At 38.6% G+C, this 13,253-nt stretch overlaps 1 protein-coding gene across 1 annotated transcript; it reads left to right on the top strand.

The window, feature by feature from the left end:
- Positions 1-604: 604 nt before the first annotated feature.
- Positions 605-12,327, top strand: LOC105618153 (RIMS-binding protein 2-like). Its single transcript, XM_012199694.1, has 16 exons — positions 605-748; positions 2,679-3,002; positions 3,204-3,392; positions 3,619-4,044; positions 4,326-4,635; positions 4,853-5,436; positions 5,721-5,847; positions 6,497-6,705; positions 7,019-7,423; positions 7,654-8,194; positions 8,320-8,535; positions 8,837-9,045; positions 9,286-9,522; positions 9,657-9,915; positions 11,907-12,175; positions 12,304-12,327. Exons 1-16 carry the CDS (start codon positions 605-607, stop codon positions 12,325-12,327), a joined length of 4,473 nt encoding a protein of 1,490 aa, XP_012055084.1.
- Positions 12,328-13,253: the final 926 nt, after the last annotated feature.

The following is a 13,253-nucleotide window of genomic DNA, read 5'->3' as shown; positions in this document are numbered from 1 at the left end:
GATATATAGTTTAAAGGTCGTAAATAAAATAGATAAGAAAATCAGGCTACTTGAAAGTAATTTTATCAAATAAAGGGCCAAAATCGATGCAATCTACTTCGCGCTATATTTGACTACGACATACATTTCTCACATTTCGTAATTAACACGTCAATAATTTCGCTCATTAAGTATTAATCTTATTTCCTAAATCTGAAAATATAAAATTGTGGCGAGGGAGTGCCACTCATTAAAAATATTTTGCATACGTTCATTTTCTCCTAGGATGATCCCATATCTAACTACGAATCAGCTGATCCGATGCAAAGGAACGCTGGTTCCCCTTAAACGCGAGGTTCCCCCGTTTCCCAAGAGAGCTACGAGAACAAGTTCCGGTTCATTCCCGAGGCGGGGTACGCACGTGACGGGAGAAATAAGAATTCTATACTTTGTACTGCAATAGAGTCGCACTGTTAGGCGTGTGTGGGATCGTCGTGCGGTGCGCGGCGCGGCTCGGCGGGCCGCGCAAAGGCCGCCCAATTAATTAAGATAGCTCCTAGACACACACGCTAGATCGATAGGGACCGGCCGCGATAAAGACTGGCGAGGGTCTCAGACTTCAGGGATGTTGCAGTGCTGTGGTGTTGGAGGTGGCGCTTCCACGGCACCTCAGGCTCCGCAGCTGCACGGTACCGGATCCGCTGTCGGGGCTACCACCTCCACGAGAACCACCATCATGCAGGACGCAGTTCTCGAATCCATCCTGGATGTGAGCATCATTTGAATATATAAAACAATTTTGCAGACATTGCTTTCCCATTTTTTTTAATTTTATTTTAAGAATCTATTATCTGCACTGAAAAAACTGTGATGTTGAATCAACAGCATTATTTTAGATAACGTTCATTTAACAACAGTATTAATAAAAAACAAATAAAGTTTTATTAAATCATGAGCATGACATATTTGTTTCATTAATAATGTCATTTGTGCGTGTGCATGCGTGCGTGCGTGCGTGCGTGCGTGCGTGCGTGCGTGCGTGCGTGTGTGCGTGTGTGTGTGTGTGTGTGTGTGTGTGTATGCGCGTGTGCGTATGCGTGCATGTGTATGTGTATGAATTAACAAAATTATTTTTTAAAATAATGCTGTTGGTACATTATTTCTTTTTAGTTTATTATTAGGATTTAATTAATTTTTTATACTTTTTTAAAAATATATTATACATTATTAATAATAACTTAAATTTTTATTAAATGCAATCTTTAAGATAATGGAAAATATTTTAAATACAATTTTTATATATATTTTTTTAATTTTTTTAGGTAAGATTTCTGCTATTACTTTTTATGTGAGAAAAACTGAGTTATTTCAAATCTACGGGAAAGATATTTTCAGTAAGGCAGCGGAATATTATTTTGTAGCTGCTAAAAATTAAAGATCATCCACGTGGCGATATTAATGAATTTGTAAAACGTGTGCGTGCGCTTTGTCGTGAATTGAAAGTCCTTGAAATTAAATAGATTAGGTTAGTGGAAAGGTAATATGCATGTAATCAATACGCACACATACACACGTGCGCGTGAAAGTTACATGTAAACCATCGACAATGAACCGCAGCTCATGAAAAGCTCTCTTTTACTCTCGGCGTGGCGCTCGCCGGCACTTAATAAAGCATACGTAATATGAAAAACAAAAGTTTTTATTAATGCGTTCCGGTAATGATTGCTCGTTCTCGAGGGAACTTTAATTTGCAGCTTCGCCGCGCGTAAAATATAAACCGCTTAAACTTTGTTAACGACTGAAATTTATGTCTCCTCTACGCGATCATGCCTCAAAGCAGATCTCGGAAATCTGTGCGGAAAATTAATACTGACCCGGCAGAAGTTCAAGTTACCGTAATCGAAATAATTGAGCAATTAATTTCGCGAAATGGTAAGCAATTTTACAGATTATAAAGCAATCGGTGTCATGCCATAATTGTTAGCTAATTATAAAAAGCTATTAAAGAGGAAATGTCGAAGAAAGCGTGATCCCCCATTAGTATTGTCTTTTTTATATATCATTTTTTGACAAAGGATCTCTACAGTTAGATTTTATATAGCGAAATCAGCACACCTTCGAGCATCGGAGCACAAAAGCTCCCCTTCATTACAAATGTGATATTCTTGTCGCGTATCCAACTACACGTCGCTCCGAGTCATTAAAAGCCAAGCCTTATAACCACAAAAATCAAATCAATTTCTTTTTTTATCTGTTATTTCCACTCTAAAGAAAACACTAATATAATCTATGAAATTATATTAAAGTCTATTATAAAATTCCCACGTACATTAAACTCTAAAGTATTATTACATTTAAATACATTTATGGTTTTTCTATTATAATATAGTATCACTTCTATTTCAGTATGTATTATAAAATAATATGTATTATAATTCTAAATTCTATTTCTTTGAATCAAGCATTCATAAAAATATATAAATATTTATTTCTTATATCACTGCGTGATTTGGAACGATAAATCATCTGTAAATAGCTATTATTAATCGAGACATCGGTACAACCTTAACAAATCACTGTCGTGTCTATGTAACGACATACTATCGCGTAACATATATCACATTCCGAAGAGTATAGTCCATCTATATTGTCACATATTGATAAATTTATTTATGATGCTAATGATCAATTTTTTTCAGCAAATGCGGGAGACGGAAGCCCAGCGAGCGGAGCTGGAGAGGCAGCATGCGGACGCACAAAATCAGCTGCGGGAAAAGATAGCAGGACGCTATCAGGGCCCGGAATCGGTTGAGGCATTACAATCGAAGATCCGAGAGCTCGAAAAGAAGACCGAGTTGCAGATGGTGAAGCACGAGGAACTTTCGCTGGAGCTAACTAGTCTGAGACGTGCGCGCAGTAGGGGGCCGGTCGTGGGACATGTTACGTCCACGAACGCTCCTACATCCACTTGGCCGCCGGCCGGATCTGAGATTGATAGACTCATGGCCAAGATTGAGCAAGATAAAGGGTATGCCAATTAATAAAATGGGTCCTTTTGATCGAGAAAAATCGGCAATCGTGAAAGCACACTCTATCAAAATTTAAATGTTACTAATTATGTTAATATATTAATTTATGTAAACATTAATTGTTTGTAAAAGTTAATTGTTTTAATTATGTCTGACTTATAAGTCTGAATCAAACACGGATTTTGTATTAATAAAAATAAATTCAGCTCCGTCAGAATATTGCACGAATTGGACCACACGCGGGGCGCGATAACCACGCAACAACCCTCAGCCACGCAGGGAATCCTTAGGTCCAGCTCGGAAAATCTTCCTAACCTCGGTCAGCATCAGCATCCACCTCATCCGCACGCCCTCAACCTCGGGATGCCTACTCAGATGAGCCATGTGCGTAATCTGCTTACATCATATTGTACGATACAAAAAGCTTACATAATATTACATAATCTTTCTACCTAATTTTTATAACGAAAAATTGGAAGAAATTCGATATAAAATTCCCTCAATTTATTCTTATTGAAAATGAACCAACAAAAATAATTCTTTAAGTAATTCTCTGATCTATGCTTTCTTTCTGATATTTGCTGATTATTGATAAAACTTGTTCAAACAGTATGCAGGTTCACCAATGCCATTAACGCCGATGATGCCTGGTTGTCCTCCACTGACGCCGAATGGACCACCATATCACTACAGCGAACCGATACCGCCGGCACCGTCACTTTCCAGCAGTCAGTCGCAGCCCGCTTTCCAACAGAAAATTCAACAGTATCAGCAATCGCAGCATGAGATGTCGAGTTCTCATTCTCAAAGCGTTCTACCATCCCAACAAAAACAGCAGCCAACGCACACCTCACACTTCACAAGCAATCAGTATCAGGAGAGCTATCCGCATACGCAAACGTATCAGCAACCGCTTCAGCAGCAACAGCATCCGGCCTCGACCACGTACCTGACATCGGCTAGCCAGAGCGTAATACCTCACTATACACAGCCTGCCCAGACCGCCCAGAATTATCAGTTGAATGGGAGTCAACAGGTGTGTCGTCAATTATTCAATTACGATTAGTTTCTTATAAGTAAACGAAGTACTGAAGGCCTATAGATAGAACGAATAGCATTATTTTTAGTATTCAATTTATGATATACCTGTCTAGAATAGATTCTAATAGTTATAAATTAATGTTTCAAATATAAATTAATGTTTTTTTGGTAACGAGAGTCATCTAATTTTATAATTTTATTATAATATTTGATATTAAAAATAAAAAAAGATTGAGACGACTATAAATTTCACAACAATTAATTTGTTTCGCGTAGGCAACGACATATCCTAGTTTGTCCATGGCCTCGCATACAAATGGAACGTACAGCACGGGTGCGACCAGCTACAACACCCAGCTGCCGCATCATAACTATACCGTGCCGCAGACGAATATTACGCAGACAACGTTGTCTTCGCTACCGCTGTATTCTACCACATCCTTTCATTCCACCCTTGGGGGACTCACGAGCGTACCTCAGTCCGTTCTTCCTTTTTCCACCGGTCAGAGCACTTTCGCTACCAGTGGATCGACATACTCCACTACTGTCGGGACCAACGCTTTCGGGACGTCGGGCGTAAGCTCAGGTCAGAATCGCATTAATGCACGTTATTGAAATATTTAGTCTCTCTCTTGTGTAATTTTTAACAGACTAAACAACGATTTAATTTTAATTTTTTTTATTTTAGAAAATAAATCGTAACATTATTAAATTGAATTTGTTTATTCTTCAATAAAATATTTGTATAGATGATAAATTTTAGCGTTAATTGGCCATTCTGCTAATAACGCGTACCTGTGCAGGTACTAGTTCAGGAGGCCTGTTACAAGCAATAGGCGATCCTCTACAAGCGATGCAGCAACTTTCCGCCCAGTCACAGGCAAATCAGCTTCAGCAGCAGGCGATTATCCAACAGATCCAGCAGAGCTTGCGCGCCAGTTCGCCGACCGCGTCCGGTACCGCGACCGGCTACCATTTTCTGGGTCCTAGACAAATGCCGAAGATTCCTACGAGTATACTGACGAATCCCCTGGACCGACTAACCAACACTGAGGACATTGTACCCGAAGGTCAAGTAGACATGTTGGATGTACCCGGCAAGGGCAGATGTTATGTTTACATAGCTCGCTTTAGCTACGAGCCGTTCCAGCACTCGCCGAATGCAAATCCGGAAGCGGAATTACCGGTCCAGGGAGGCGATTATCTCCTGGTCTGGGGTCAGCCCGACGATGATGGCTTCCTAGACGCAGAGACGCTTGACGGTAGACGCGGTCTGGTGCCTGCCAATTTCGTACAGAAGTTGATCGGAGACGATCTACTGGAATTTCATCAAGCTGTTCTTGGCCTCAGGGACGTAGACGATTCCGTCTCGACAAATATCCCTCAAGTGAGCAATCTGAAAACTAGCGAGGTACATAATGAGTCGGATATATTTATATTTGCATTTTATTTGCATTTTTCTCCATGATAAACAAGATTACCTGTTATTGATATATGAAAATAATAACACACACATATATATATATATATATATATATATATATATGTGTGTGTTATTATTATTTATATATATATATATATATATATATTTGAAAATAATAAGTATTGTAAAAACTTTATTTAGAGAACATTAATGGAGAATAATAATAATTCTAATTTGATTTATTTTAGTGTTATCTGCAAGATATTGATTTAGAATTAGCCGCGTTAGAAGAAGGAAATCGGAATCGTCAAGCAGAACTATCCGCGTATGCGGAACTCGACAATATCGCGGAGGAGGATGAGCAGGAACCACCAGGTTAATATTCTATCAATTTGTTGTTGTGACATTCTGCAAAGTTGCATGGCGCATGTCCTTAATGCTGATTTATATGATGTTATCAAATTTATATTCGCAATCCAGTAATCCAGTAATATGTAGGTATATTTGGTGTTGAATCATCTTTGAAGAAATCGCTTTTAGCGATGTGTTTGAAACGTTTTTTTGACTGTACACGTTTCCAAAATAACACGATTCATAATTAAAAAATGACGACCCGTAATTAAAAAAAATTGTTTCTAGATAAAACTTTACTTCGACAATTTATTAATCCTACTTGACGTATCTGCAATAATATATATTCAATTCAATGTTGATTATCCAAGAAATAATGTCAAATTATCCTCGGCGTGTTCTTACAGTTTCTTTCCTTACCCTATTTATTGCACGTTGATCATTCCGAACAAAATATATATACACGTAACGTCACACAATAAACGTCCACGCCTGAATCCTGTATCGATTTTCACGGAGTGAATAATCACAAAATAAAATGGGAAACACAGAAAACCAAAAACCATTGCACTGTGTTAAGTGTTGGCTGGATTTAGGCTGGCTTAGAGAGATAGACGATAGTGAGAGATCCTTAGCTACAGCTAGGCTTTGTCTTTGTCTTTTCCTCCTGAAGAAGTCTACATGTTTTCGGACCTAGTTCCGGCGCCGCAGCACCTTACGCTTGAGCGGCAGCTCAATAAGAGCGTACTGATCGGATGGACTGCGCCAGACAATATGCATCAACTCGAGTCCTATCACGTCTACGTGGACGGCGTGCTGAAAGTCACGGTGAAGGCCACAGAGAGGACCAGAGCCTTGGTGGAAGGAGTCGATTCTACGCGGGTTCGTAATAAAATCCTTTATCTATTAGACTCCTCAAACAGAATTTATAAATACAATATGAGGGAGAGACAGTATTTTAATTAAAGTTATAATTATTAATTAATTTGATTTACATAGTTATTATAATATTGTAGAAAAGAAAATTATCTATATGTGATATAAAACAGTTCTTTATAAAAAATTAATTGTATTAAATTTTTTAGATTAGCACGCAAAGTTAAAGTAAGAGAATAAGGGATTGATTTGTATAAAAATATCATTTTTTCATGTAACTCAATTTAATTATTTTAAAATTATTCTTCCGCTAATGTAGCCGCACAGGATAAGTGTGCGCTCGGTCACGCATTCGAGAAGAACGTCGCGCGATGCCGCTTGCACGATGGTGATCGGTAAGGACATTGCGTTGGGCCCAACTGCCGTCAAAGCATCAAATGTCACAGCGACTAGTGCTGTGATATCCTGGCTACCCAGTAACAGTAATCATCAGCACGTTGTATGCGTGAACAACGTGGAAGTGAGAACCGTGAAGCCGGGCGTCTACAGACACACCATCACCGGCTTGGCCCCGTCAACGATATACAGGGTGACCGTCAAGGCGAAGAATCTGCGGGCAACGCATTTTGAGGATCAAAATGCTCAGGCAGCAAACAACTTAGCCTGTCACGTCCATTTTAAAACATTGCCCAAAGGATTACCAGATCCTCCGGTCGATATCCAGGTTAATACAAATATAATCGTCTCGTATTTTAAATCTTATACTTTTAAAATGTTTTATAGTTACAATAAAAATTCGGAGAGCAATATTAAATTCCGGTGTTTTCCAGAAATGAAACAAATATTCGTAATGACCAGAATCGGATACTAGAGACTAGAGTTTCTAGAATTTCTGTCAATGATTCTTAAAAGTTTTCGTCGCATTCATGATACGTGCTGTTATCCAATTTTTAGGTGGAGGCTGGACCGCAGGACGGCACTTTGCTAGTGACCTGGCAGCCTGTTGCCCTAAACGGTTCGGCCGTCACCGGTTACGCGGTGTACGCCGATGGTAAGAAGGTCACCGACGTTGACAGCCCCACCGGAGATCACGCGCTCGTCGACATACACAAGCTCATGGGTCTCAATCCAAAGCACATCACCGTCAGGACTAAAAGCAGGGAAAGTCAATCGGGCGATAGTTGCGCAACAGCAATACCCTGCAGCGTGCTTCGGGGTGGTCCTGGCACTCACATGCCGCCACCCCATGGTGGACTTCCGCATATGGTGGATCAGAGGCAACCGCAACAGTCCACCATGGGTTCCCAGCAGGATGATCCCAATCGCCATCGCATAGGCAGCGGCGTAGCTCAGCGATACCCAAACGCACCGGTACCCTCGCACATGCGACGGCACGTGAGCAACAGGGTAGACGCCCACGGTCAAGTTATCATCGAGACGGACGAGAATCTTTCCGACAAAGAGATTTATCCCGGACAGAGCATTCCTCAGATGGGTAAATATTTTGAAAAATAAAGAAGCAAGGGAATCTGAGTTTAATATGAATGACTTTGTACAACCTAAGCTCCTCTGCGTGATTTATATTTTTATTTAATCGCGATTTTTAATTATCTCGTGTAGGAATTCCGGAAATTACAAAAGATTCTGCAAGCGAAGCAAATTATAGCGAGGAGGACGATCCCACGCGAAGATCGCGGGGAATGCCACCACAGCATCACGGTCCGCATCATCGGTATGGCGCACAAATGGATCCACAGGGCCCGCCTGGAGCACATAGGTCTCCTAGCATGGGTGGTCCCAGCAGTAGACCACAAGATCCTTATTATGACCAAACGGGTAGATATAATGGTCACTGTGTTGCTGTGATGGAATTCTTTGCATTCTTTCCATCACTTTCCAATTTAATAATACTTTCGTTTTTCTTCTAATTAATTATTTCGAAAAATTGTTTATGTTACAACTCTGAAGATAAACCCTGAATGATATATGTGGCACTCTTCTCTTCTTTCGGACTCTCTTCTCTCGCTGCAGTGTTTGGTGTAAAATAATCATGCTGTCTAATCGTCTATCAACTTTAAGTGTACAAAATGAATCCATGTCGTATATTATTATGTTCACTTTTTTAAATATTGTTCAGGATCTCAAAGAGGAAGGGGACTAATTTGTCGTGGCGGACGATTACCACAAGCTCAAGGTGGAGCAAGTCATCCATCGAATGTAGCTCAACAAATGAATAAAAGACAACGGTGGTTCGTGGCACTATTTGACTATGATCCTACGACTATGTCACCAAATCCAGATGCGTGCGAGGAGGAATTACCATTTTCCGAAGGCGATACTATCAAGGTTCTTATTTAATATCTCGATTTACTATCCTATCTCGTTCTTATTTAATATTTATGATTATTGAAATTATTTTAATTAAATTTAAATTAAAAACGTTCTCCGTAAAAAGATACATATTACATTTTTTATAAAACTTTAGATGAATTTGAAGTACATTTAATTTCACACTTAATTCACATTTATATTTATAAATTATACAAATGACATGATAGAAAAATCATATACGTTTTTATCCTATAGGTATACGGCGAAAAAGATGCTGATGGTTTTTACTGGGGCGAGTGTCGCGGTAGACGAGGATATGTTCCTTATAATATGGTGGAAGAACTTAAAGATCCACCAGGTCAAGGGCAGCCTGGTAGGCGGGGACCTGCACAGAGTGAGAGATGGGGAGACATTTATGCAAGCATGCCTGTGAAAAAGATGATAGCCCTCTATGATTATGATCCTCATGAATTATCTCCTAACGTTGATGCTGTAAGCTTTTTGTTTTATTTAGATATTCAATCGGAATCTTAAGAGAATCCACTATACATAATTAATTGCCATGTGTTTACATAACTTGTATAATAATTTGTATGTTTTTATTATTAATTGCCTTAATTTTGCAGCAAGTCGAATTAACGTTCCAAACCGGGAATGAGATATATGTCTACGGCGATATGGATGATGATGGATTTTACATGGGCGAGTTGAACGGTGTTCGCGGTTTAGTACCGAGTAATTTCCTCACTGAGGCACCCGGACAGAATCAGGGGCAACCGCCGCAGGGTAGCAGGCGACCCGGCGGCCAGAGCCAAGGACCGGGCGCGAGGGGGCCACCGCCACCTCCTCGCGAACCACCCCCGGCCGGTCACCGACGTGGCAAAGGTAAACACGCAATCAGATACCATTCATATTCATCAAACCCTCCTTATAGTACCAATTATCAGGGCATGAATAGCTCCTCAAGCCAAGACGACATCGGAATTAACTGTATGTTCTGCATGGAGAAGAAAGTTTGTTGTTCCAACATATTTTATTATTATAGCAAATCTGGTTATTATATAAACAGTAAAAAAATTTATTTTAAAGATACTAATTTTATTTGTTGCATTTACTTGTATCTTGCTTCGCAGCACATTCATGTGCTCATAAATAAACTTAATGAGATTTTTCATTTTACCAAAAGAATAGACTTCGCTGTAATGTTGATTAATTATCAAATTAATAATTTTTGATAATAAAAGTATTTTTTGCATCATGTATAGTAGCAACAATGGTTCCGCTGCATCAGTAAAATTCTTTTTCTCCATGTGTATATATTGATATTGTTTTGACGTACCCAATCATCGTGAATGTTTTGATGTAAAAACGCAGCATCCGCAGCGCAATGCAAGAAGCGCAAACTGCCAAATTGTTAAAAGCTAAAAATAGTTTATTTCCGCTAAGTTAGAAATTGCTATATGTATATAAAATTCAATCTCTTCGCGGATGTTGGAACTGGCTCGAGGGGTTGTTGACGTTTTCACACCGACGCGACGCATCATTTTATTGTCTTGGATGATTGAACGATCGGATCGAAAATGCGTACGTATATTGTTCCTTATAAAATGCGAAATCGATGGCGATCGTGTCGGTGTGCAAAAACGAAAATGCAAGCGTTAAGCAACACAAGACACGAAACCAGATGTGTGCCAGACGACAGGCAGAAGGGCCACACTGATATATTATTAGCATTGCGCAATTTGGCGAATTCGTATCGATATGCAATTCGAGCCGAATGAGCATGCGGCGTATAATTAGATTGAAATTTTTTTGGAGCAAACCGACACGCCCTACACGTACCTCTCGACGCGAGAGGACTCGTTGTGTCGCTTCACATGCATCACCGGTCAATACCGATTCTTCCAGCAATGTACATCGATATCACGCTCTCGTAGGCATTTAACAATGTCCTGTTATTTAATTGTTACCACGATCGTCAACGTTACAAGTATTACACCGATAGAATTCTTCGCGCCACATGTATATAAAAAGAATTTGGTAAACGTCCGTGAAAACACGTGCTGTCATACACACGACGATAGATTATATATGCAATAAAACACCAAGCTGCTTTCAGTGTCTTCTATTATATAAGTATATATTTTATATATATATATATATATATATATATATATATATGTATATATATGTTTATATACGTATATATGATTTATACGTGTATACGTATATTTATATATATATATATTTTTTTTTCTCAGGGCACTATCTGCCTCTGTTACTATTACTCTACGTATCTGTCCTATTCTTTCTGTCTATATTATATACATACGTATATATTATATATTTACACTATATATTTATCTGACTGATTATATACACACGATCATGTCGCTGTGATATATAACAGTTTACTTTATACCGACATGATCTGTTTCTGTGTGCCTGAACTGATCGGTGGTCGTCGTGTCACATGATTGTCGTTCGTGTCGTGTTGTCATGTTGGCCATTTACGATTACGTTGATTTTTCGTTTATTCATTGATCGGACAATACAAACCAACGCTAGACGGTCGCGAGTTTTATCTAAGAATACCGGGGAACGAATGGCGACGTCGTGCTCGCTGAAACTTGCATGATTTATAAGATCTCGTCAAGTAATTCCAGAACTTTTTACGCGATCTCATTCAAATAATTATTGATCTCATCTGAACTATTTCGCTGCTCGCGACTCTTCGAAATCTCGGTAGTATATACTCTGACATGCTCGATCGACTCGAAAGAAAAGAAAAAAAGAAAATAGAAAAAAAGGAAAAAAAGTAAAAGATAAATGCGCCATAAATGACAACACGGTTCTGTTCTCTTCTCTGTTGCTAGATGCCTGCATTGTGCCTGTGTCTGTCCCTGTCTGTCACTTAGACTCTAGACAACTACAACAACAACCACCACCATCACTAATGAACAACCAACAACATCAACTACAACATCAAAACAATCCACCGCATCTAGCCTATCAACAAGCGAATCACCACAGCTACACGACTGTAACCACGTCCAATCAGCATGGGCCCAGTCACTTGCCACCCAGCGGCGGTGTCATGGGTGCCCATCAGCAAGGTCCCGTACTGCCCCACCTTCAGCAACAGGTGAGCCCGCTCCTCTTCCGAGAATTTCTTCGTGCGCTTTTTTTCTCTTTCTCTCTCTCTTTCTTTTTTATGTGCTTTTTGTCGAACGTGTGTGCTTTTTTCACACTTTTTGTGCGCTTGTTCTTCAGGTACATCGAAGTTTCCACAATTAACGATTGTCTATGATTGACAAGTCGTTGTTCTACGATAAGTTAATTTCCTTTCAATGAGAAATGGAGAGAGGAAAACTTAAATTTTTTGTTACCACATGGCTGCGAAATTTTAGAGCGAATGAATATTTTTTTTAAGAAACATTTCGTTGTATTTCATTAGGATTTTTGTTAGAATGCGATCAATTGACAGATTATTCTTTCAAGTTTCTTTATTTGATTTACTTCTTCATAGATAAAATATAGATATTAGATTAAGTTATAGAAACTGGAATTTTACAAAAAATTTATGATCTTATATTTTTATGCATTTTTATGCATTTTTTAAATTACATGTTGCTCTCTATGCTTTGCTCTAAGTCGCAATTCTATCTTTATTAGAAATAATTATTCAATAATTTTTAATCTTTTTGCATGAATGCAAATGATATTGTAAAGTATAAACACACAAAATAACATTTTAATTATTTCATAAAACGAATTTTTTGAAATACTAATTTTTTTAATGCAATGTGGATTGATAATGAGAAGAATTAGCAAAGTTATGTTTAATTTAAAAAATCTGATGACTGTTTGAGTATTTTGTATTTTACTTAGTTGTATGTTCTTCTTTTTGCAAGTATGAATTACGCTTTATTGTAAAACACACGTGTCGAAGATGGCACGTAAGCTATGTATATCTCGTGTCAGTGTATGCTATGTGAAACGCTTTGAATCGTGCAGCATGCTGTAGCTTCTTATTTGATCTTTCATTTTAATAAAGATCATCGCAAAAAGAAGAAAAAAAACTTATTTTACACCTCGATAAATCATCATGACATGAATATTCCGCACTAACACATATTTTATAAAAGGATGAATCGGAAATGCAACACGAAGATCTTTATAAATTTTCGTAAATTTTTATGTTACCCCTCTCTCTCTCTCTC

Source organism: Atta cephalotes (assembly GCF_000143395.1).
Source record: "Atta cephalotes unplaced genomic scaffold scaffold00015, whole genome shotgun sequence".
NCBI lineage: Eukaryota > Metazoa > Arthropoda > Insecta > Hymenoptera > Formicidae > Atta > Atta cephalotes.
Note: the sequence above shows the minus strand (reverse complement) of the source record. Positions and strands in the feature narration are given on the sequence as shown.